The 26,065-nt window shown below is 39.6% G+C and overlaps 1 protein-coding gene across 7 annotated transcripts in view; it reads right to left on the bottom strand.

Moving 5' to 3' along the window:
• The window catches only part of INVS (inversin), a 108,569-nt gene that overhangs the window by 9,206 nt on the left and 73,298 nt on the right, over positions 1-26,065 (bottom strand). For all 7 annotated transcript variants that reach the window (XM_075416620.1, XM_075416621.1, XM_075416623.1 and 4 more), the window contains 6 exons: positions 22,806-22,961; positions 21,100-21,329; positions 19,427-19,533; positions 15,913-16,125; positions 7,405-7,706; positions 2,050-2,857 (listed from right to left, as the gene is read on the bottom strand). In XM_075416620.1, the coding sequence (XP_075272735.1) occupies positions 2,050-2,857; positions 7,405-7,706; positions 15,913-16,125; positions 19,427-19,533; positions 21,100-21,329; positions 22,806-22,961 (1,816 nt within the window). The remainder of the gene's footprint in view (positions 1-2,049; positions 2,858-7,404; positions 7,707-15,912; positions 16,126-19,426; positions 19,534-21,099; positions 21,330-22,805; positions 22,962-26,065) is intronic.

Below are 26,065 nucleotides of genomic sequence, written 5' to 3'. Positions count from 1 at the left end.
ATTTTAACTTTTCACTGGAATACGAACGTACTCACAAAAGCCAGTGTAACTTCTATACTCCAAAACCAGTGGACAGATAAGATGGAATATCACTGGACTGCAAATCCAACCTCATGCTTGGAAATATTTAGACTGATCAGTAAAAGAGCTGGAGCAAACAGAAGTATTTGCTGAGCCGACACAAATATTTAAATGACCACATTTCAGTTTAGGAACGAAAGGACTGCCGGCTCTCGACCACGGGGTGTCTGGTCTGGTGCCCCTTCCCTAGTAACAGGCAGCGTCAGCTCTTTCTGAGAAACACACGATTTCTTCAGATTTCGTAAGTTAGCTTTCAAAAGCAATGGGAGAAATACTGGGTCTCAGAACTCCCCAAACAACCGGGTAGTGATACTTGTCTCTTAGCTCCCTGGTGTTTTGTACAACAGGGAACACAGGTAATGCTTCACCTTGTAAAATGAGAAATGGGATTTTTTTCAAGCCTGGAAGCACCACTGAAAGAAGGCAGCACAGCCTCGTGCCTCTTTTCAGCTTTTCAGAGCGATGTGGTACTTGGCGAACAGAGCTTTTCTTGTCAAGGCACCAGGCCAGTGCAGTAAGTATTCAGAACTCTTCTCTCTTAGCTTTTGGTCCTGGCCTTGTTTGATGCGGTGCAGAGGACGTTACCAGCACGGCCAAACAGCCCGGGGTGGCTGCCCACGGTGGCTGGATGCGGTGGCAAAGAGAGCAGACCCTGACGCTCCGGCTGCTGCCAGCTCCCCTCTGCGCCGCGCTGCGAAGACAGCTAGGACTTGGCTCCTGGCGCAGCAGGGGGAAGAACCAGCCCCTCTGAGCTTCCCTGCGAGGGAACCAAAGCTTCCAGCGTGACCCAGAAGAAGGGAGGTCTACCAGGGACTCAGCATTTGTTCCGCAGGCAGCTGGGCATTAAGACCCGATTCTGCTGTTGCGGGGAACTTGCAGGTTTCCCCGGGACTAGTACAAGGGACGTTACTACCTCTACATGTAAGGGACGTTACTACCCTCTGTACGCTCCCAGCCATCTGTCAGCTGCTCCCTTTGGTACAGTTTGGTTGGGGGAAGAATTTTTGCATCGCTACTGAACTACACCATAGGGTGCAAGAGTTCAGCTCTTGCATGACCTTCCTTGTTATTTTTTAACTGAATACTAAGAGGTATTAAAACGTATATGAAACTGTTAAACTAGTGAGACACCTGGGAAGATCAGTCATTAGTAAAAATCAGCAATTTATAGTTTTCTGCATCAACATAAAAACTGAAGGAGATTTCAATAAAAAATAGGAAATCAGAATTATGTACATATCAGATGATTCACTTACAGCTGCCATACTCTTCCTGTCAATGTTGATAAGAAATTAAATAGTAAGGAGCACATACGTCAACAATGACAGTATTTCTGAGGTTGAAACTCCTGCATTCATGCAAGCAGGACAACGTTTCGGAAAGCAAACACGGGGACATCTCACTCTCGCCGCTGTCTGCCTCTCCTGTACAGCAGTTGTCCCTGCTCAATCAGGTTATTCAAGTCAGCTTCAAGTTTTGGCAGTGAACTTCCAAAGCTTCCAAACCTCTTGTGGTTTGGATATCCGACTAAAAGTCAGGTCAGAATACAATTTCAAGCATGTCAGTAAATGGTGGCAAAGGATCTGGTTACAAAGACCTTTTCAGGAAAAGCCCTGTATCCCTACATTTGCAAGTTTGCTAATGAACACAACAGCAGTGAACCCTAGGCTTAGGCAAATCTTGATGGGCACTCTCTAAAGAAATATCAGTGCTTGAAATAGAAGTTTAGTAACTTCTCCAATTATTAAAACTCATCACCTACCTTGCACTTGTTATGAACTTCCTAGTGTAATTCAAGGCGACTGGAACCTGCTTCCACTTGTTTGGTGAAAGATTATTAAATACCTGATTTAGCATTGGTAATGTTGTAAGCAAAAGGACCAAACAAAGCGCACTGCCAACAAGCCTAATGTAATTCACATCTACTTGTATCTCACTCTTCTCCAGCTACTGAAACAGTAGTCTCACCTTCTCCACGTCCTCTGGATGACTGTAGCAGCATAGTTCTTCTTCCGAAACAGCTCTTTCCTCTTCCTTTCTTTTTCTATAATCTGCATTCGAATCTCTAAAGGGATTAGCTCAATATTTGCACTTTGCCATGTGACAGAACATAACTGATCATCTGCCTTCCTGGATCCAATTATGCCTGTTTTTTCCAAGTTCAGACTGTCATCGGGAGCAGAACAGGCTGCTGAGTTTCTTGGCAGAGTTCCAGGAGGTTCTGCCTCAGCAGTCAATGAAGGGGACTCCTTTTTTGCTAATTCATTATTTCCCACTTTGTTAGCTGGTTCTACAGCATGTGCACTGTCATTTCTGGTGTTTACAAATATCGTTTTGGCACTTCCTGGCCTACTAGAGCCAGCTGGGGACCATCGCTCATCATTTACCTCTGCATTTCTGGATTTCTGCCGATGCCTTTTGCCTTTGGAAACAGCTTCACACTGCTTGGAGTTTCTCGCAGTTCCACCGGTACAACTGACATTGCAGAAGAACACAGCCGTTCCTTCGCAGTGGTCCCTGTTGCCAGATGAAGACTGACTTTGATCTTTCAATTTTTCCCCGACACTAGCAGTCCCACAAGCAGAAGAAGTTTGCCTTCTGCTCCTCCGAGCACAGGTACTGGTTGCCTCAACAGCGTGCTCCTTGCGCTTTGCTCCATCCAGTTCCGTAGCAGCTGCAACCTGATGTTTCACTGCAACTTTGGTTCCCTCTTTTGCTTTGCCACTATGGAAATGGACACAGCTTGACTTGATGTTGACATGTTTCCTCAATGAATCTTTAGACAGAGAAATGGAAACCAACATTCAGTCTCTGATTCAGCAAAACACAGTTTATGTCTCTTAACTTTTTTTTTTGCTTGGTTACCTTTGATGCACACTGGGACTTACTTAAATGAAAAAAATGTGTAAGCCGGAAGAATCAGAAAAGGACACGACTGCCTGTAACAGTACAGTCCCAAACTTCTTCATCAGCTTACTGTTCTACAAGTATTTTTCCTCTCACGTTACATTCAAGTTAGATGCCTAAAAAATCTTCCCAAGGAGAAACTATTTCTTCATCTCCCTGACAATGCCGGTGTTCTCCAAAAAAACCGGCTCACCACACAGCACAGGAACGCAGCCCCAGAAACGCTCCTGCTCATTCTGGTGAAGACACCATAACAGACTGCCACTGTTTCAAGGTTATTTGCTAAACTTCTGCTCCAGCCACCCTCTGTCGTGGCACACAGTGACGGACAGGGCAACCCACTGACCCAGGAAACCCAGAGGCTTTGGCTTCTCAGCGCTCTCCTTGACGTCCTAAGCTAAACTATGAAGTCTTTCCCATTTCGCCCTTGCTGCTGTGCGATAGCTGCTTCTAAATACGCTTGTGAGGGTGACTTGGAAGCCAGACTGGAGTGCACAACTGAAAATCTCCCATCTCCCATCCACCTTCCATTTTGTTTGGAAACTAACAGGAGAATGAGAAAATAGACTAGACAGGATGGCATGTAACAACCAGACAGGGTGTTAAAGGGTAGGTAAGAGGGGAGAAAGGCAAGGAAGAGATCTTTGACATATTGGAATCACAGAAAATCTTCCGGATCATCCAAAACCTGGTGAAACCATGCTATATTTATCCTCACTGTAACGCCTTTACAGGATACTCTTCTGACTGGATAACAGAATATGGCACACTAACAGATTATACAGAAGAAATTAATTATTAACATCAATGATATTTCCAACAGAGAAGACTTATCACAGTGACAGGTCAGTATTGGCTGAGAGGCTACTCTAACTTCTACATGATTGTCGTATGGGTAGATAGCCCTGTATGTTCTGGGACAGGGAAATTCTATTATTTTAATCTATTTTAATCTATTATTAATTTAATCAATGATTTCTTATGTATTTTGATCTATTACTTTCATCTCCCACAGTGGAGAAGGAAATTCCCTCTCTCTTGCATTACACCAGGGGAACAGACAATTTAAAAAACGTGTGTGTTACAATTTTTAAAACATGCCTTCTGCTGCCAAGATTTCTGTGGGCATAGCCCCACTCCCAACAAAGCCAGGTAAAAGACTGCCAGTGCCATCAATAAGAACAGTATAGGGCTCACAGTCAATTCAAACATATGAAATCTCCAGCACTGTGCAAACCAGGCAGCAGGTTTTGGTGACTTCAAAATGATAGGCCATTTTTTAAAAACTGTCTTCTTTTTCCTTGTTGAGAGGTCAAAAGAGTGTTGTGACAGTGCTGGAGATTTCATATGTTTGAACTGCCCGTCAGCCCTACACTGCTTTTATCGATGGCACCGGCAATCAGCATGTTTGGCACGGGTGCTACAGCATGTAGAACGCTTTTTTACTTCAACCATACGACATTTAGATATTACGTGCAAAGCTTCCCAATCTGAACAACTGGGTAACTGAATAATGGAAAAACCATAATTTAAGTAGTCTAGCTCATCTTTTGAGGTTGAAATAAACTTGCTTAGACAGGAAGACCAAACAATAACAAGAGCAGAGCACAAAAAAGAACTTCTCATTTGTGCTTGTCCTGGGTTTGGCCAGGACAGGGTTAATTTTCACCGGACTCCAGGAAGGGGCACAGCCAGGGGGTGGGGGCTGACCCCACCTGGCCAAACAGACCCCGGTATTCCATACCATGTGTCGTCACGCTGGGTTCCGGTGGGGGGGGTGGCACGGCGGGAAGGCTCGCGCGGCTTGGGGGGGCGCGGCGCCAGTGCTATTCGGGAGAGCGGCTGTCTGGGTCGTTACGGTTCGTTGTTGTGTTTTCTCCTTATTTGTACCGTTGTTGTTCCTGTTTCCCTCTGTTTGCTGTTCTGTTAAACTGCCCTTATCCCGACCCACCAGTTTCTGCCTCTTTCTTTCCATTCTCCTCCGCACGCCGGCGGGAGGAGGGGCGGCCGCGTGGCTCTTTTGTTGCCGGCGGCAGCCGAAACCAAGACAGTGCTACAGTTAAGGCAAGTAAAATAACTTACGTGGGAAAGAGTATTTCATTGTGGAGAATAGATCAGAAAAGACTCACCAAATAAATCACGTTTTTCATAGCCCACAGGATCTAAAGCTATATTTAATTCTAATACAAAGTCCAAAGAAGTCCCCCAAAGTTTTGGTCACAAGAGGATTGATTAAAGCACCCAACGAGAACTGATTAAAGAACTTTATGATTTAATCCTTGTTCCATCAACTTTCCTGACATCATTTCAATAGCAAAAAGAGAATGCATACCTAAAAATGGCATAGCATTTTATTTCAAACACAGGCTTTTTGGATTGGCCATGAGGGGGCTTTCTTTACAATCTCTGAAGGTAAACTGGTCTCTTTGTAGAAGAAGTTGACATGTTACATATTTTCAGAAGAACCTTGAGTAAACAGTTTTGTTCTCTTCACATTCACCACTCGTGGTGAAGAAAGATAATAAACAATAACAAAGAATTTCGTATTTAAAATTAAAATTCTATCTTTTGCAGAAATTATATTCTGCTTTTAAAGATGTATTGAAAAGCAAAAAATCTCCAGGCTATAGCCTAAATGATTTAAAAATTTTACTCATAGAACCATCAACATGGAAAAATTACTCTGGCATAGCTACATCAGGAAATCTCCAACTTCAGGGAAGCCTTCAATCAAAAGTCCAAGCTACATGCTGCTGGCATTCGCTGATGGTTTGAACTCCCTAGGTTACTGTAGAGGGTAGTGTAGACAACTGAACATAAATGTAGTTTTTCAAATATAAGTATCAATATTAGAAATTAGAATTAGAATATTTCCTCTGCAGAAAATCTGGCAAATTCAGTCCTGATCTCTGTAGTCAGCTTCACTCTCTAGCCCATGTTTCCCACGGACTACCTACTGCCTCCTTCCTTAGGTGATTCCCTCAGTGCAAAACCATTATACGCATTCCAAGACACAGTGGGAGTCTGACTGATGCAATGCAGTTTCCATTGTCATAACCAAGGGAAGATTTTGGCTAAGAATGGATTCTGGAGTCAGTAAAAGAAGGCTGTTTGTTCCTCTTTTGTGGTCTCTTTGTCCTTCTCCTTCTCTTCACCCCCCTTCACAGTTGTAATACTCCCCATATCCTTCTGTCTCCGTTCCCTTTTTTCCACTCTTATCAATTTCTCCTCATTATGTTCATTACAACTATCCGTTTTTCATTTGGCAGCCACTGTTTCTGATTATTCTTACGTGTTTTACTTTGCCATCTGAATATTTTAATTTGTATAAAGTTAATACACATGCAGGTAAAGCTTGCTAGAATTTTTAACACCTCTGTTTACCATTACTTAGCTGTCATAGTATACGTTAGGCTAAGATATGTATGTCTGCGTTTACTATGACAGTATGGTCAAGTATTCTGCTTACCAAGATATTTCCATGTAAAAGCTAAAGAAATCTAGGTAAAATGATTCTGTAGGAACAGCTCTTTGACTTTCTTCCCTTTTGGATTATTATAATATTCTGATCAGCAGACCTTCCAGATGAATTAGCAGTAATTTTACACCTGAGGAGTTCTTGCAACTTACCTTAAATAAACTACTTATCCAATTTTTGCCTCTAATGATAACAAAGATGCTTTAACACCACCAGTTTTAAAAGATTTGAGCCATGGGCTCCTATAACTGGCTGAAGTCAGAACTGATTGAAATGTTATTAAAATGTGTATCTCACAAAACTAGTATAGGAGTGGTCAAGAAATGGTGATAAACTGATGATGTATTCTGAGATAGAACAAAAGAGTGCAGCAGGGCAGGAAAGGTACTAGAAAGAGCTTTGGCACACTGTTTCACAGGACAATTTCTAAAAACAGTCTCAAAAAATATCCTAGAGTGTTCTCAAGAAGCGGACTTTGGAGAGAAATCATAGGAGAACCCTGCAGTGGAAATGAAGCTGACTGAACACCACCCTCTGTATGCTAGAGATGTCACTTAGAACAATTTTAGCCTCATTTTAACCTTGTTTAAAAACAAGAGTTACAATTTCTCCATTAACATTCTTCAAGTGTCCTATAGATATGCCAAATGTCTTTAATCTCATTTTCTCCAAACAGTGCAACTAATAGAACAACTCCCAACAACCTGTTCTCACATATTTTAGGTATCTTTACAGACACTGTAGATACTGGTATTTTTGGCTACTTCAGTTGACAGAACACACGCAGTAAAAGAATCTCTATCTAACTCTATCCTACATGAATTGCTTAAATAATGAAAGAATAAGAAATCACAGAAAAATAAAACAGGTCCTACATACAGAACACCCCCAGACACAGACAAAAATAATGATCGGGACAATTACAAAAGATTACAAACCTTGCCTGATTTTCTGACCGTCACTTTGAGGCTCTGCTGACAGGCAAGTCTCCTTTGGCGTCCCCTTGGTATGACAAGCTTGAGGCGAACCTCTGCTGTTTCTCCCTGGTTGAATTTGTGAAGCATTGAGGGACAGAGGTCTCTTGTTCTGTATGTCGGTTGGTTTATGAGGTAACTGCGAGATGCTGGTAGTCTTCTCTCGATTTGCAGGATTCTGTTGTACTTGAAACCGATTTTGTTCCACGTTCTGCAACCCTTTCTGTAGCTTGGCTTCTTTTCTCTTACTTTCCTCTTCACGTTTCCTGTAACCACAGTCAACACCATAAGAATTACAAAGACAAAATCTTGGGAGCACGTATCTAACTTGAACACATTCCTTTCTAGAAACCGGACACTGCCACCATAAAACCTTGACTACGACATCTTTTTCATGAGAAAGGGACACCTATTGCATTGAAGCGTCTTGGTTCAACTCAAAATAACTACTGACTTGCAGCTATAGCCTAATGAAGGTGAAGTCCTTACTAGCCAGCTGCCCGTTCAGTTTGTGGCAGTTTAAATTGATTTTAAAATACTCCCTTATTGAAAACAATGAAATTTAGTTTATTTTTGAATATACAAAAATTAAAAGCAGGATTTTGAAGAGCTGTCAGAAGACAAGAAATATGATACTAATAACTATGTTTTTAATTAGTAATGAACAATGCTTTAATATAAGTAGCAATGCAATGCACTGTATCTGAAAATCAGAAAACTTTCATATAAGACGTCATGTCTTTGAATATTATTTTTCATACTTACCTGTGTCATAATTAATACAGACAATTATAAACCAACTTCAGACTAGCTACTAGTACGAACTTGCTGCTATACATTTATTATAAGTAGATAATTATTTTATATGAACAGATTATACATTGTACAAATTATAAATACTGAAAATATGAGATGTGAATGAAACACTTGTGTGCACGTAGTATGCCATTACAATTATGACATTTGGTTTTCAAAAATGAACAAAGTCATGCACCTCAAATAGTTTAGATATAAAAGAGAATTTTGGACAAGGTTAGGAAAGGCACATCTGTTGAATAAAGTTTTGCAGCCTATTTTGAAATACAGTGGCATATCATTGCACTTCAGCTTTCAAATTCTTTTTCCTACAAAGCAGAATAAATCCAATAGCACACAGCAAACATTCCATACCTACTTACCATTGAATTTTGTTTTTATAAATTAAGCCCTGGCTGCAAGATGAAGTGACGCTTTTCCTGTTGGAATGGACAGGTGGTAAATGTCGTATCATGTAGCTGCCTGATATTTTCACTCGCTTCCAGTGCTACAGCAGAGTTTGCAGACTGCTGACACATTAGCTCACAGCCCAGCACACTGCAGGTTAGTTATGCAGCATGCCATCCTCAGTTCCTGGGAGTCCTATCAAGGCCAGTATATGTCATTTCAGCGTGAGCTGCCAGGGAGCAGCCTTATCTGTCAGTACTATCTTATCAAGTACGCTCTGCAGAAGCAGCTGATTGAACTTGGTACCTGAAAAGCTGCTATTTGATCTAAAAAATACACTCCTGGCAGCCTGAGGTTCAGTATTCCCTCTGGCATGGAAAAAAGGTGGCTGGTTTCAAACAATATCGGCATTCCACAAACAGACTATGTGGGGATGTCTGTCTCTTGTACAGTATGGATCTCACTGCCATTACTCTGCTGTTTGAGCTGATAAATCTGATCTCACTATTCACAGAATAGTCATTTTCTTCAGAAGAATAAAGCAGCCTATGACCAGTATCCTCCATTCAGCGTATGAGAAAAGACAGCGTGAGAGATGTTATTAAGCCCAAGTAGCCTGCACTCTTTGGATCAGCGGATTAACTCAAAACACTAACTTCAGCAACATACCAGTTGTGAAGTACTGAAATGACACAGGACTAGAAGCTGAGAAGTAGTAAAAGTTGGGTTTTTTTTAAAAAAAAGGTCTTGTTTGTGTGCTCATTTTTCAGCTGAAACTAATGAAATAATGGAAGGGATTTCAAAGCTCCCTGTTCCTAGACCATCATCCTAATTGTCACAGTAGAGCTTAATTGATTAATAGACTCCTGAAGAACCTCCCCTTGCAGTTTGCTTTATTTAGTTAGAAATACAGTTTGTTTTACAATGAGGGATATTTTCAAAACTAAAATTTCCAAGTTTTACTGTTGTCTGAGTTGAGAGACTAGGTTTCATGAACAAGTAAAGCAATTAGACAAGTTCCTAACTTAAGGGCTCTCAGGAGGTTCTGGTGACTCAGCAGGATCCAAATTTTGGCTCTAAAGTTAGAGAACTACTCTGTGATAACAGAGCCGGCATGCCAAAATTTTCCACTTTAATTGCAACAGAATTTTGTATTTCATTACAAAAGTGAGAGAATGGAAACTGAGCCTTTAGCAGATGTAAAGGAAGAGTTTCAGCCCTACACGTCTGTGAAGACACAGAGAAGCTTTGAATTTTTGATGCTGCTAAAATGAAACCATCCTTTTCTATTCTGTTAAGAACACTCCGCTTTTTGAATATCTACTGTGTAGAGAACGTTTTAAATTCAGAACATGTCCATGTGCCTGGAGAGCATTTTCAAACTTATCATTGTAAAAAACACTTACTTAAAAAATCGTAACTGAAAATAGATCTCCAGGTATGATCCTACTGCTCCTGAAGCTTTATCTGGATGAAGAGGAGTTATATTTTGTGTTGTATAAATAGCTGTACAATCTGGCACGATGGTTGTTTCTGAAAGCATGACACTGTTGAATCACAATATGCTAAAAAGACATTTAATTTCCATCCAGTATTCCTGTGTTGATTGGTCTTGCCAAATGTGTAGAGCTGTCCATTTGTGCTTATCTAACCATCTATTTTTTCCTGAACCATTACGTATTAACACCATTCTGACCTCTGCTTTAGTCTTCAATGTGCTTACAAGTCTTATGTACCCTGGTGCAATCTGGAAATTTAACATTTTACTTCTTAAATGAAAAGACTGCATACTATCAGATTCAGGATGGATTTATGTGGAATTCTCATCAATATACACTTCCAGTTTAAAGTTGAACCATTAAACTACTCCTTGCTTATGTTCTTCCAAGCAGTTTTCACCGATCTAATAACAGTTTAATTCAAGTTACACTGACCTACTTTGCTAATGAGAATGGCACATGAGAAAGTATGAAAATTTTAGGCAAGTCTGAATGACAGCTACTGTTTCTCCATGGCCACAAAAATTGTTATTCTGTCACAAAAGAAAATTGAGTTGGTTTGATATGATTTGTTCCTAGCAAATTCAGACCAGCCATTACTTCTTGCTCTGTTATGTTCCAGATGCATAGCAGCTTGATTACTCATTCCAAGATAAGAAAGGCATGGAGTTACTGTAATGTGTCCAGTGAAAGGCCATGGAGAAGCTTACAGGACTGGAGCATCTTTCATATGAGAAGAAGCTGAGAGAGCTGGGACTATTCAGCCTGGACAAGAGAAGGTTCATGGGAAGATGTCACCTATGTATACCCGATGGGAGGGAATGAAGAAGATGGAGCCAGACTGTTCTCAGTAGCACCCACTGACAGGACAGCAGTCGTTAAGTATAAATTAAAACTCACGAAACTCTATCTGAACACAAGAAAACACTTTTTTTACTGTGAGGGTGGTCAAACACCGGAACATGTTGCCCAGAGAGGTTGTGGAGTCTCTGTTTGCATAGATATTCAAAACCTGACTGGACATGGTCCTGGACAAGCTGCTCTAGCTGGCCCTGTTTGAGCAGGGGCAGGGATGGACTAGGTGATCTCAAGAGGTCCTCTCCAACCTGAACGGTTCTGTGGTTCTTGGAGTTGAAGTTTGTAGCCCTACAGACTCCTCTTCTTCCCCTTTGAGAAAGCAGACACTTTGCTCATTTCATGAAATCCGTAGTCCCACCGGTCCTCCTGAAGTTTTTAAGGTTAACCATTTTAAGATTATATCATTAAGTTTTCTAAACACCTCAGGATGAATTTTATCAGGATGAGCTGATCTGGAGGCATCTCATTCATCCGATTAGTCTCCAAACTGTTGTTTCAGTAATTTAGCCTGCATTGCTGCCCTTCGTTACTGGTGTGAATTCCATTTGCTAATGAACATCATTTGATATTTAAGGAAGACTGAAGCAAAAAAGACAGAACACTTCAGCCTTCTTCGCATCACTTGCAGACCAACTCTTTCTTTGCTCTTCCTTTTACAATGTGTATGTTTACAATGATTTATTGTGATACCTCACATCTCTTGCTAGTTGTTCTTATTTTGCACCTCAGCTTGTCTAATTTTACCATGGTATGGTTGTTATTACCCTCAGTTTTAGTGACTGCACAAAATTTCCACTATGTGCTTTCCCCTTTCACGTTGCTGAAGAGCTCATTATCTTCTCTCTTGCTACACTTCCTATCTTTTCTCAACATGCAGGCCTTACTGCCAGTTTTTTGAAGATCCTCACAATCTACTTGTACGATCCTGTTCTTGTAGAACATTTCTCTAAATCTGTTGAAGGCTGTTTAATTGAACTGTTTTATTTACTTGCTGTTCTTCTCTTCCTAAATATCATGAGTTACTTACTCTTATTCACTTTCATCCATTTCCCTTTCATATCCACATTCTCGGTTTTCTCCAACTAGTCAGAATGAAATCCAGAAGACTTAGTAAAACCAGGAGTATGGATTCAGGAACTTATTCTGAGATAGTCAAAAGGAAGGTGAACAAGTGATGAACGAGTTCTGCAGCCCTTTCAAAACCCAGTATATTGGACATCAGTTTTCTCTGAATATGCTTTAAACCCTTAAATATTCTTTTCCTAAAGACCTGGTTTTGTAAAAACTAGAACAAAAGCCTCTTTGTAAAAAAGTTTGAAAGGTCCATCATTTTACCTGTATGTAGTCTGACTATTTTTGAAATGACTCCTTCCCAGATTGCCTCTGTGCTACTCTCCTAAAGCACTGCTTCCCTCCTGCCAGCTTCTCCATCCCACCAATTAATAACCAGTTACTTTCATTCTCACTGAAGAAGAGCACCTATTATATTGACACATTTACGGCTGTTAAAATGTTTAATGTTCACACATCCCATCAACATTGTCCTCTTCCAAAAGATCACAGGATCATAAGGCAACACATATTGGAAGGGATCTCAGAAAGCCATCAGAGCTAACGTTCTGCTCAAAAAAGGGTCAATGATGAGGTTAGACTGGGTTGCTCAGGGTTTTATTCAGTTGGGTCTTGAAAACCTCTAAGGATGAAGACCATACAACCTCTTTGGTCAACCCATTCCACTGCTTGATTTTCCCAAGGGTGAAAAAATTTCTCTTTATTCCAGTGAGAGCTAAAATCTCCCTTGTTTCAATTTATGTCTGTTACAAGTTTCCCAGGGACGAAAGTGAGGCCAACCAGTCTGTAGTTTCCCAGATTGTTCTTCTGGCCCTTTTTGAACTTGGGTGCAACATTTGCTTTCCTCCAGTCATGGGGGACCTTCCTTGCCCTCTGTGACCTTTCAAAAATATTGGAAAGTGGCCTTTTAAGGACATCAGCTAGTTCTCTCAGCACCCTTGGATGCAGCCCATCTGGTCTCATCAACTTGTCTCGGCTGAGTTCTCTCAAGCGATCCCTGCCTTCATCCTCACTCACAGCTGGCAGTTCTCCTCCTTGAACCACTCCTCTAAGCACAGTGGCCTGGGAGACCTTCTTGATAAAGACTGAGGAAAAGGCAGCACTGAGTGCTTCTGCCACACCAGTGTCTGCTGTCACTAAATCACTCACACCATTCAGGAACAGGCCCACTTTTTCTTTGCTCAGCCTTTTATGATTAATGCAGAGGCAGAAGCTCACCTTGTTACCTGTGACATCCCTTGAAAGCCTCAACTCCATTTGAGTTTTGGCTTTTCTGACACCATCGCTACATGGCCAAGCAATGTTTTTACACTCCTCCTTTGCAGTCCATCCCTGCTTCCACCTCCTGTATACTGCCTTTTTGCATTTGAGCTCTGTCATGGCTTCCCTGCTTACCCAGATTGGTCTCCTGATATGTCTCTTTGCTCAGTGACATGATCACAGAATCATAGAACAGTCTGGGTTGGAAGAGACCTTAAAGATCACCCAGCTCCAGCCCCTCCACCATGGGCAGGGACACCTTCCACTAGAACAGCTTGCTCAAAGCCCCGTCCAACCTGGCCTTGAACACTCCCAGGGAGGGGGCATCCACAGCTTCTCTGGGCAACCTGTGCCAGTGCCTCACCACCCTCATCATAAAGAATTTCTTACTTATATCTAATCTAAATCTATTCTCTTTCTGCTTGAAGCCATCACCCCTTGTCCTATCACTCCATGCCCTTGTAAAGTCCCTCTCCAGCTTTCTTGTAATAGTGTGCATGTTGTTTTGGCCTGCATTAATCTTCATTTTATAAATTACCATTTCTTTGATATAGGTTTGTTGAACATGCGATAATATGTTTGTATAGAAATATTTCATAGGCATTGAATACAGTGAACGTAACCTTACCAGAAAATAATACAGGTATGAGATGTTGGTTGACTTTTTGTTAAGGAAAAAAACCCAAAACCAGACTAATTAAAACCATGCAGACTTAGGAATGATTTACATCAATGAGACTCTCTAAAATAATGTATTACAAAGCAAGCTTTAAATACATACACTGAAATAGCGGGGGGGGGGGGGGCAGTGCTCAGTCTAGGAGTTCACCATCATTCTGGATTCCCACGTAATGTCTACTTTTATCTGGAGAGCAGATTTTTAAACATCAGTAGGAATATTAGGTTTTTGTACGTAGCAACACCCTGGCCAATTTTAGCTGTGGAATGCACAGATGGGTACGCAAAATGATGACAATACAATGTCCTCTCCAGTTTATTACAGGTCATAAAATTGTAATTAAATAAAATTTGTTATGTGACAACTTGATTCGCTTGTACACTCCAATTGTATTTTAATTCTGTTTTTATGGTATTTGGTACACAGACTTTTCTATTGTTTTCAAACAAATCAACAACAGCTTAGTAAGGTTCAGAAAGTACATCAGAAACTCACAAAGCAAAACAATTATAAAAACACCCCCAAATTTCCATGAGGCAATCCCTTTTCATTTTATCTTCTAGATGGGGTATCACAGATTCTTCTAAAAATTACTGTCATCACAAAGAACAAAGTTATCTCATTTGGTAAAGTCAGTTGTAACCACACAGCAGGAAGCAGAATTCTCCAAATTAAAAAGAAATACATAAGACATTCAGTATAATTTCAAAGGCAGCTTCTCCATGCATGGGTTTCACTTCTGACTTCAGCAGAAAAGGCAAATAGTAGGAGGGCTGCGAATTACAACTTTAGGATCTAAAGACGGGAGCAAGAGATTAGTGCTCTGGTATTTCTGGCTTTGGTTCTTATTGGGCATTAACAGTTTGTATAGTAGTAGCATTCAAACCCAATGAAGGTCAGTTATGGCAGAACATCAAACTACCGAAATTGAACTAGTGCAGGGTGCAGCAGAGTTTTTCCATGATACATGGATGCAATAAAAATATCTCTAGGTGCAATAATTATGTTGTGTGTTTATTCATATGACCTCTCTTAAACAAAGTAATAGTACAAAATCATGCAGAAATCTTTTCTGACTGTAACGCTTTTTCATTCCAGAATCAGATTTTTTTTCATGAGAAACCAGTTGCTAATTTGTTCGTCTTCATATTACGAAACTTAAGGATAAAGCCCCAAGCAAGCGAAGTACTTTAATGATCATTTATGTACCTTCTGATTTTAGAATTTCAGCACTTTGCTACCATTACCTCATTTAAATAGGGCAGAAACTCAGAACCTACACATCTTACAAATAACTATCGGAATTGCATATGTTAGTTATCTATAATATAACGATGTCATGGTAACTCTTTCATTCAAGAGCAGAAAATGTAAGCGTGGAGAATGATACTGCTAAGACAGAAGTTGCAAATAAAATCCAGTAGTTCAGTTCGCTACAAAAGGACAACTTCCCCTGTGAAACAGTAAGTTAAGCCTTGTTAAACCAGGCTTTTCCTGCTTGTTTCCTTCATCTACTTACTAATTTTTTTTCAAAACTGGTGTCAAAGACTTGACAGGTCAATAATTATTTCTATAACCTTAGAGTGATAAATGTTTTCCAAGGCTTTTTATCATCATGCAGAGTATCAGGTAAAGATTCACGGATGCTAACATGCTCTAACAACTTTTGGCATTTTGCCTTGTTCTTGTATATTATATAAAGCTTGTTATTTAATTTAGAATTATCTGGAAAATAATTTTGATCTATAGGTGTATGGAAAAAAATCCATTATATGTTTCCTACAGTTTCATGGATTTTACTAAGAGGAACAATAAGTGATGACAAGTAAAATCACACACTGATATTTACTAATTTATGACAAATGTCTATTTGCTGGAGTAGATTTCAAGTCTCAGACTTACTTGGCAGCAGCATCTTTTCTCAGCTGTTCATGTTTCATTAAAAGATTCTTCCTCTCTTGAAAAGCCTTCCTAACTTTGTATCCTTTGTAGACAGCCTGAATTTTGAAAGCAGCAATGTCCTGTATGGCAGCTATAGACAGAGCCCCGTGTTCTAACATGAACTGAATCACTTCGTGGTGTTCACCAAGCAAAGCATAATCAAGTGGAGTATATCTAAAAAAAAAAAAAAGCAACAAAACAAACCCACAACAATTATCACTGAACCAGAATTCTAGTCGTAATAGGCATTTACTCCATCCTCATTTCATAATAAGGCAACTTCCAGTATGAAGACAGGTTAAACACCACTGTTTTCAGTAGGCTGTTTCACTGATTTTTTAATATTATTTTCATGTCTTACTCATTCTACACACCGTGACTATGTTTAAGGCTTATTTTAGTCTCCCAATATAAGGGGCGGGGGGGGGAAGAGGGCAGACTACAGGAAGAGTTGGATCCAAATCCTCCAAAGCCCTATCTGTAGAATTAAGTGCTTTAGACAAGCAATCTTAGAAAGGTGTTATTGAGGTTCTCATATAGAAATACCATTTCAATTAAAAGCATGTTAAAATATTTTTCATGCTACTTCCCTATGAATTTAAGTTCTACAGATTTACTGTCAAATCTGGCTTAGCTTCTGTAACAATGACTGAGGACAGTATGACTGACCAAGCAGCAGGGTTACACCTGCATCAAGGGATAATTTATTTCTTTAAAGCACCAAGTCTGTTCTCAAATGCACACAGGTGCTAAAAATATTAAATGGCTTTGCTTTTTAATGGTGTCAAAGATGCCTAAGCCCTTTTAAAAATAATTCCCAAATTTCCCATTGTCAACACAGGAGCAAAACCTTCTTCACCAACACTGAAACATTAGGCAAAGATATTTAGTGACTGAAAATTATCAGTCACAAACCATAATCAAGACCATAAAATACAAGACTATCAAACAGCAAGTGTCAATGCATGTGACTGTGAAAATTAGGGCTCTTCTTGATGGTAACTTGCTAGGACGCGATGCTGGTAAGCAAAGAAGAAGAGACAGAAAGCACAATTGGACTTGCCACACAGCAATAGTTTGATGGAAGGAGTAACAGTATCTGAACTGAAGTGTCTGCGGGAATAAAGACAATGACATAACATGAAAATTTGTATGTCAAGGTGTGTTGCTGATAGCATTTAAAGAGGTACAGATTTTTGGTAACCCAGGAATGGGAACTTCAGAAGAGACCTCATTTCAGAAAAACACATTTTTAAAGTATACCTAGTTTTGAATATTTTAATTAACAGGTACAAAAGATACCAAAGTAAACTTCACGCTACTAGCATGTATGTAGCAAGACAATGTATTATATTACAGATCCCAGTCATGAAGACCCATATTCTTAAACGTGGATTCTACACCTCCACTGGACCTACCTTTGGAAGTAAAAAATCACTCAAAAATCAAATCTGGATAGGGGTTTGTATGACTGGACACTACCCATGCAAGGCTGCTCACATACACTCCTCACAACCAGCCATTACTCGGTTGTGCCAGTTGAAAGCCTGTTATAAATTTTCTTTTCCACCAGTTATCTCTAAAGCAGATAGCTTTTAAATCAAGCTGGCTTCACAGGAAAACACGCAAAGAAGACATCAGCCATCAGCTGTTATATGTAATTTAGCATGAAGTTGGTCAAGCGGCAGCTAGTCTGGCATCACAGGAGGCACCCAGGACATCAAGTTGGATTCCAGAATAAATTTGGAAAGGACAACCAACTTACCACGCTCCAGACTAGCACTTGATCACGTATCTGCAAACAAGTGGGCAGCTTAAAATCCTAGCTGCAATCTCAGCTCCATCTTTTCACAAATCTACTTAGTTTTAACCACTATGTTTGAATTTTGAACTGGTATCTCATATTGCACTCTAAGAAAGTAAAGCAGGGGAGCTTCTTTCTATAAGTATATTGGAAAAAAAATCACTATTTGGTGAAATTGTTACTGATTAAAAAACAATTTCACCCAATTGCGGATGAACCATATCCATGAGGTTATTTTTACTCTCTCTTACAAGACTCGACTTGATTTTTCCACTTTTCAAACTTCCAATCTCTTAACAATAAAACAAAGTTTTGTAGATGTTTATTAAGAGGTAATTGTGCAATTTTTATACACAATATATATAATTTCTTTTAGGACAATTACATTTAAAGACTGATTCATCTAGAAATGTTGGGGATCATTTTTGTTCTGCACACTGACTAGTGCTTAAGGGCTGACATTTGGAATGCCGCTAATTATAGTCTGAGTAATCTAGATTTATACATGAGAACATATATTAATGCCAGAAGGGAAATAAAAATGGATACTAACTGAATGACTATAGTAAAACCACAGCTAAGGTCTTTTCCTGACATTTGAGCATCATTAGTACATTTCTACAAAGTAAGGAAAATAGCAGCCTCCTTTCTGGTGAAATACTGGCTTTTAATTTTATTTATTAAAAGTAATTTAATTACAACTGTTTATTTCATTTTCTATCAAAAATTACTAAAGAGAGCATTGGTACTACTTAATTAGGAACTACTTATACTTTCATTTGTGTTTCTCAATAAAAAATAACAGAAAAGGAAGAGAGATCTGAATGGTTTAGAGTAGAGAACAAAAGAGAAATGATAGGGGAAGAAAGCAATTAAAAACTGGGATAAGTATGGAAGTCTCAAATTTAGCACTGAAATATGGGGTTTCAAAGTCCTTCAGTTATTTAAAATGCTGAAATATTCAAATTTATATGGCATACTGATCATCATTTTATTTATAATCATGAGGAGGTCACCTACTCTAAAAAAGGTATTATAAATTTCTGCTAATAGTAATTATCTTCACGGTCAGGTGACTAATTCAAACTCCGAAACCCAAATCACTTTCAAAAAACTATTATTTATATGTCAATGAAAGACAAAGAAAAGAGATGCAAATGTACTGTCTCTTTATGATTATACGAGGAATTTTTTTTTTAACTAGGCCTTTCAAATACAGTTAACCACCAGGTAATTTGTAATCACTATTTGAAAACATAACATTACATGTCTCCCTTTTTCTTTCTTCTCACTGTATTCCTACCAAACAGAAAAATTCCAGTCTACTCCAACAGCAGCAGAAATGCCTTTTGATCCTTTGTCCGTACACATCCACTGTCAACTTCAGAGAAATGAAAAAAATCTTTAATATTTCAAACAAGACTAGAGTGAGTAAATACTCACAGAAATCTCTGTAAGTTCAAGGTTCAAAAGTATGAACAGTTCAAGCTGCAATGCCTTACTTAAAGAGAATTTTCACGTTAAAAAAGCTGCTTACACTGAAGCCCAAGATTACAGCACCCCTTTTAGATACAAGATCATGATTCTCTGGCAACATCTGAACACTTCACATATTTAAATGAGTAGGTGGCCCTTTAGCCATCTGAAGTAATGCATTCACACAAGCAATACCTCTCCTCGCTGTTCTCCATGTGATTAGGGAAAGCATCAAAACCAAGCAGCAACTTTATAGCATCAAGGTAGCCGTTGTTACAGAGCCAGTGCAAGGCAGTTCTTCCCTGCGAACAACAGAACAGAACAAAAAATAAATATTAGCCCCAAACTATACTGTAATTCAATGCTTTTATGGACACGAAGGACAAACTAATTCTTCTAAATAAACTTCCTTGTTAAAATAAAAAAATACAGCACTTAAAAATGAAGTAGCTTTTTTTTATTATTAAACAAGATTGTAACACCGGTGCTTTTTCACCTAAAGCAGCTGAAAAACAGCATTAGGAGACTAGCTCTAGAGCTGAGTTCTTTGCAGCTATGCCTTCCAGGTCTGCAGCAGCTCTCATCCACCTTTGTAGTTCAGACTGTTTTCTAGGCTGCTCCAAAACACTGTGACAAGACTGAAAGAATTACTACAGAATTCAAAACCAGAGGAAAGCTTATCAGCGCAGGCAAACAAAGAAGGCCTCCAGCTGTGCTTTCGAAACGAGCTTGAGTTCAGAAGTCTACTGTCTCTCACACGAAGCAGAAGTCCAACTCCCAAGCTGCACTCTGTGCACCCAGCTCATCTATGACCACTTTCGGGACCGGGATCACAGCACCACAATGCAGATATCTCAAGCTCTGTTGCTATCAACAAAAAATAGATATTCCACTTCACTTCCTGGCCATGCCTTCCGCCTGCCCCTTGCTTTTCTGAACTCCAAATGAAGGAAATACCTAGAAGGGTGTGTGCCACAGAAAAGCATGGAGACATGCTGATTTCTGTGCCGGCAAGCCGCCCCCTGAACCCCGAGGGCTGAAGAGCATGCTGTGGTATCTCTGTGTGAAATAGGTGGAGCTGGCATGGTCAGCTGTACTCGAGCTGACGTCATACAGAGCACGTTGGAAAACCTCCCCAGCATGTGCTGTAGAGCTCATAATAAAAACCACTTTTCCATTACCTGGAATTATCCATGCCCTACAACGAACAGAAAAGTTTAACAAATTGGTTGAAATTCTTTTAACTGATGAAGTTCTACCAATTTCCGAGAAATTATGTCATGTAACAAAGAAATCTGTTATATGTTGCACAATTTTTCTGGCTCCTAATTTCACCTACTGCTTGAATACTGGCACAAAAGAGCATATAAACTAATCAGTGTTCTTTTTTTTTTTCACCTTGAAGAGTGATATGTATGTGGATATTTATGTGGCTAAATAATTGACACAGTTCTTGTGCACTCTTACTTGCAATATCTTACTTGCTCTATCTCCATGCTGAAGAAACATATCATAGACTATAAAATCACATTCCCATGTCAGCTGTTAATAAGGAATGATAGAAGTTAAGACATAAGATGATTAATATGACTCCTCATAAGATCATATTTTGACAAGGAAAAGTCAAAAGTGATATGGAAACATATGAATCTTTAATTCACACTGCATATTAAAATATTACTTTTCATTCAAGATTTTATTAGTGAAGCCATAGGGAAAATTATGTCAGGATGCATTTCCTTTCGTGATAAACAGCAGCAAAGATGCTTCTATGTGCCAGAAAAGAGACTAACATTGAAGAAAATAAAAATGTTTGGACTTATCGTTATTCTGAAGTTAATTAAATAGCCCGGTGAAGAACAACATACCTCTTTATCCTGAATATTTGGATCTGCGCTGTTTTCCAGTAACACGACCATACAGTTAATGTAACCTCCATAAGCAGCACACTGCAGAGGCGTTCTACCTGCATAATCCTGCACATTAGGGTTGATTTTATTTTCTATTAAGATTTGGCATACGTCAGCATTTCCTCCCAGGGCTGCCCAGTGAAGGGGTGAGTGGCCATCTTGGTCCACCAAATCGACTCTTGCTCCTCCTGTAAAAACAAATACATTTTTGAACATAAAAAGAAAATATTTCTTTATTAAAAGAAAAAAATGTTTATGTTCAACTAGAACTTATTTGGTGAACTGACAATTCAGAGAAATATTTCTGGAAGTAACTTCAACTTTGCTACTCAAGTCCTAAAGTCTAAATCAAAATGAATTGGGAATGAGATCGTTTCAGTGAGGGTCAGGCATCTAACTTTTTTACGAGCTTGTGAGTATTCTCTCAAATGCTTTAGAATCTCCAGATTTGTCAAATGCCCCTGAAAAACCTAGACTTTATTTGTTTCAGGCATATTAATTTTCAGTGAAATTTTTATTTCTTAACAAGAAACTCACTTTTGAAAATTAGACTTCAGATGAAATATCTTTTTAAATCTCTAAAGCAGACAAAATAGTCACAGTGTAAGAATTACTTTTAAAAAAGCTTGATTTTTTTTAAATTCAAGCATGCTAAGACTCTTTTATGCAGATTTCTCTATGTGTTCTCGTAAGATGTAAAAACTCCTTACAAAATAAAATTCCACAAATATAAAAACTTGAACCAACCAGCAACAATGATTGTCTACATCACAAAATATTAAACGTAACTCAGATTCTGATAATCAAACTTCATACATCTACAAAAGCTAAATGGCGGTGGGGGGTGGGAGGAAGAGCTTAACAGGAGGTTAAAATATGCCCAGCAGATCCCAGAGGGAAGCACGCTTCTCAGTAAGAAAGGTTGGTTGACGGAAAACTTGCAACTTGTTATTCTGGATAGTTCAACTGTCCATAAATGGTATAATAGCTCAGGTAGAAGGGAGACTGCTTCCAGCAACTTACAACTTTTCTGTAAAGCTAAAATGACAGAAATTTGCATCTAAGATACCACTGTCCTTTCACCATACTTCAGCAGAGTTTTTACAGTGATCTAAAACTGTATAGGTTGTTAAATCTTACTTCTGTCTACAAATAAAATACTGCTTATAAAAAACAACCACAAGAAAATATTAATGACTTAGGATTTGTGATAGCTACCTTCATTAAAAAATAAGATTCATTTAAATAGTCAAAAAGTCTTCAAAGATGACTAAAAAAGCTTTCTCACAAAGGAGAAGAAAGCTTAGTTTGGTCTTATTTACTGGAGGAAAAAAAAAAGAGAGAAAACCAAATACTTGCTGCAGGAAGAGGTGATTTGAGAGGCTATAGAACATACTTGAAAAGGCTTCAGCAGAAAAGAGCTGTGAAAAGAACTATCCCAATTCTGAAAATTTTCTGTCTACCTCTTCTAAACACATTGCACAATGCTCTGATAATCTTTTACATTTACTACAGGTGTTCCACAAAGGGTACCTGCAGACAAAACCTGCTTTAGAGAAGTCATTTTCTACCCCACCTCTTGCTCAGCTGGGCTGTTTATTTCCCAGTCCCCCAGAAAGTAGCACCAGACCTCTGAACAGGTTTGTGAATTCGTAACAGCTGACCTTTAATGAGTGTTTGTATCACTTCTTTGTGTCCCATCTCACAGGCTCGGAAAAGCGGGGTATGTTTCATGACATCCAAAGCATCTACCTGGGCGTTATGTTCCAACAGCAATTTCACTGTGCTGACATGGCCGGAAAGGGCAGCAGCGTGTAACGCTAGAAGAATAAAGCAGCAGGATAAAGAAATCACAATATCATGAGCTTTGGAGAGTCACAACTAGAACAGTCAAAATAAAAATTAATTGCAACCATTTGGGGGGAAAAAAAGTGCTTTTCAACCATAAGAAACTGAAGAATCATAACCAGGGATCACTAACCAGATTTCCTTGCCATACAAGCAATAGAGCAATAAGCAGAAAAACTGCTAGCCCTGAAGCATGGTTTTGACTTGTACAAATTGGAATTTTAACCTTCAGACCACTAAAATTGGCTTATACTGATGATTTGTGGAAGGTTAGCAGCTTCTGATTTAGAGAACGTAACATGATCTACTTCCGCCTCTGTTTTGCGGCATTTTTTACATCACCCCAATGAAAGCAAGCTTTCATTATTTCTCTGATGTTTTCCTAAAAATATATTTTTTCCCTTCCAAATAATCAAAGCTGCCTCAATTAAAATCAGATAACCACTCAGCTGGGGTTTTTTTTGTAATTACTTGGAGAAAATTTTACACAAAATTACATAGCAAGGCCATCACATCTCACACAGTATCTGCAGCTCCTTATTTTCTTCAGACAAAAGATGATGGACAGATCAGATACTGTATTTTGTCTCATCCCTACAATTTATGAAGTTCAGCTGTATGAAAACTATGCAAAGTTGATTCTGCAGACTCCTACTCTTCTGTAGTTTTCTTTGCCTTCTCACCTTTGAACGCGTGCAGACTTCACCAAGTCCGAACCAACAAACAACACAGAGCTGCCTCAGCAGGGTAAGACCTCAGAGGTAACAACGTGGTGCCCAACAGCTGAAGCTGCTATGGGCTCACACAGCATCCTGCTGGCACTGTCAGCTGGAGTTGAGGAAAATGCTGAAATGCCAGCGCAACCAGTCAGTGTTCTTTTTGAAGGAAAGGCAAACTACACACAGCAATGAGATTTCAAACCAATGGAGGACACGCATATTCGTGATTTCACTTACAATTTATTTCAAAAGGCTTTGGATTATTTCCTATAGTCAGCAACCGAATCAGGTAATCAACATTCTCATCCTGCCTTACATATAGAGTATTTCACAGATGACATAATCAAAATAATTTCGAATAAAAATACAAAACAGCACAATTCATAAACGTGCATTTGGTAAAGTGAATTCCTGTTTCCCCATTAAACTTCACAAGTATTCATCCTTGGTAAGAAGTCAGTCTGCTCAAGCAAGCGAAACGTGGGGCTGTAAACAGTACCTACATGTCTCTCCTTGTTTAACGTTAAAACGGGCAGGGTCAGGACCCAGCAGAGGCATTCTACAGAAAGGCACACCACCATGGCCAGCGTTAGAAGGGGTTGCTACTTGAACCCTAGCCAGCATATCAAAACAGTCAGGCTTCTTCTATTTGCCTGATACTGTTTACCACTGGTACCAGCTTCACACAGTTGATGAACCAGCAACCCAGCGTAACCTGCTACACAGGCGCTACTAAAAGGCGCAGGCTTTTCCTACTGCCCATGAACCAAGTGCAGCTGAGCTGCGTCGCCTTAGAACAAATGCTCAAAATTAGCAGTAGTAACTGGAACTGCAATACAGAAAAACGAGGCATCTCCTACAAGAACTGGGGTCACAGCCAGATATGCTATGAGAAGTACTGCCTTAGCAAATGAAATCACGCCTTTAAGATGACACTGATGTCCAGCTGCTGCAGCTAAAAAGCACAGGGGCACTCATGAAAAGTATCTGTAAATAGCAAGATCTGCAGTAGCTAGGCAAGGGGGTGGCTACCAGTTGAAATTTGACAAGAATGAGATCTCTACCACTTTGTACATTTGGACAGGCCTGGTTTTCATGGTCTGACCTCACAGTAAACTCTAGGTTCTGGTTTTTGTACTGCACTGCTTATGAAACCAAAGGCAGTAAACCACTCCGTCAGATGACACATGGGGTGTGCATAACAATACAATAGAAAAAGAGCTGCTGTGTCAGCTTGGCCGGTTCTTCCCCCCCTATCACTCATTCTGACGCAGGCATCTTGTTTCGCACTTTGTGCTCAATATTTTCTTGTAAGCCAAATTTTCTGTGATGGAGTCACGGTGACTGAAGAGATTCTTCGGCCAGCTGGGCACAATAGGCTCTTTGTTCCGCCGCCAGCCAGAGCCCTCTCCATTGTAGGCAGTGACGGCAGAGCTATAAAGCTGCCCCTGTAATGCTCCTGCAGCGCTGATCTCCCAGAACAGGGAAATTCCTTTCCCTTGGTGTCATTCTCCTACACAATAGGGAGAGTCTCCATGTTCTAGTAAAGCTGAATGGAGAGCTTGCTCTTTTTAAGTAAATGCAAAAGGCTGCGTTAATGCAACGTTATAACTGAGCTTAACGGAGTCTGCACACAAAAGTCAGAAAAACACAACCGTGAACTCTCCTCAGCAACTGTATCCTGGGCACGGCGGCATGTACGCTATTTTCTGTTACTGCATAGTTTCCTGTCAGAGTACAACGCTACCTTTCCCTCACCAAAACTTGGGAATGATTAAGAACCTTTGGGAAAAAAAAAAAACAGGTCTGAAATCAGAGAGTGATATACTGGTGGGCTTCCTTTTAAGTTTGCAGCTCACTATAACAAAGCCCATCCTACTGCACATGCTCACACAACGGTAAAATCTGGATCGCTCGACAGCAACCCACGAACAGCATAGCTCCCCACTTTACGCCTGTTAGTCTGTTCTACACAACAGAAGTTTCAAGTAAACGGAAAATCCAGTCATTTCCTTGGATTAAAAGCCCTACAACAAAAGATTAAAAGGTGATTACACATCACTGCTATGAAAGGTTTAAGACAGAAAGACAGCAAGCCCAACCACCTGAATTATTCAAGCATGAAATCCACACCTGAGTAATCTCAGAAACACAGTATGTGATTACTGTCTGCAAAGAAGAAAACCCTTTGTAAGGAGGTTTGCACAGCAACTACAACACTACTGCACCTTAAGGTCTGAAACAAATACTGGGAGGTACTTAAAAGGGAACTGTCAGGAAGGACCAAATCTAGGTGAGACTAACAAAAGATGAAATGACTCAAATTGTAGAGTCTGTAGTTTGTTAAGTCATCACAT

Source organism: Opisthocomus hoazin, chromosome 3, assembly GCF_030867145.1.
Source record: "Opisthocomus hoazin isolate bOpiHoa1 chromosome 3, bOpiHoa1.hap1, whole genome shotgun sequence".
NCBI classification, from domain to species: Eukaryota; Metazoa; Chordata; class Aves; order Opisthocomiformes; family Opisthocomidae; genus Opisthocomus; species Opisthocomus hoazin.
The sequence above is the reverse complement of the archived record's forward strand: the minus strand, read 5'-3'. Positions and strand labels throughout refer to the sequence as shown.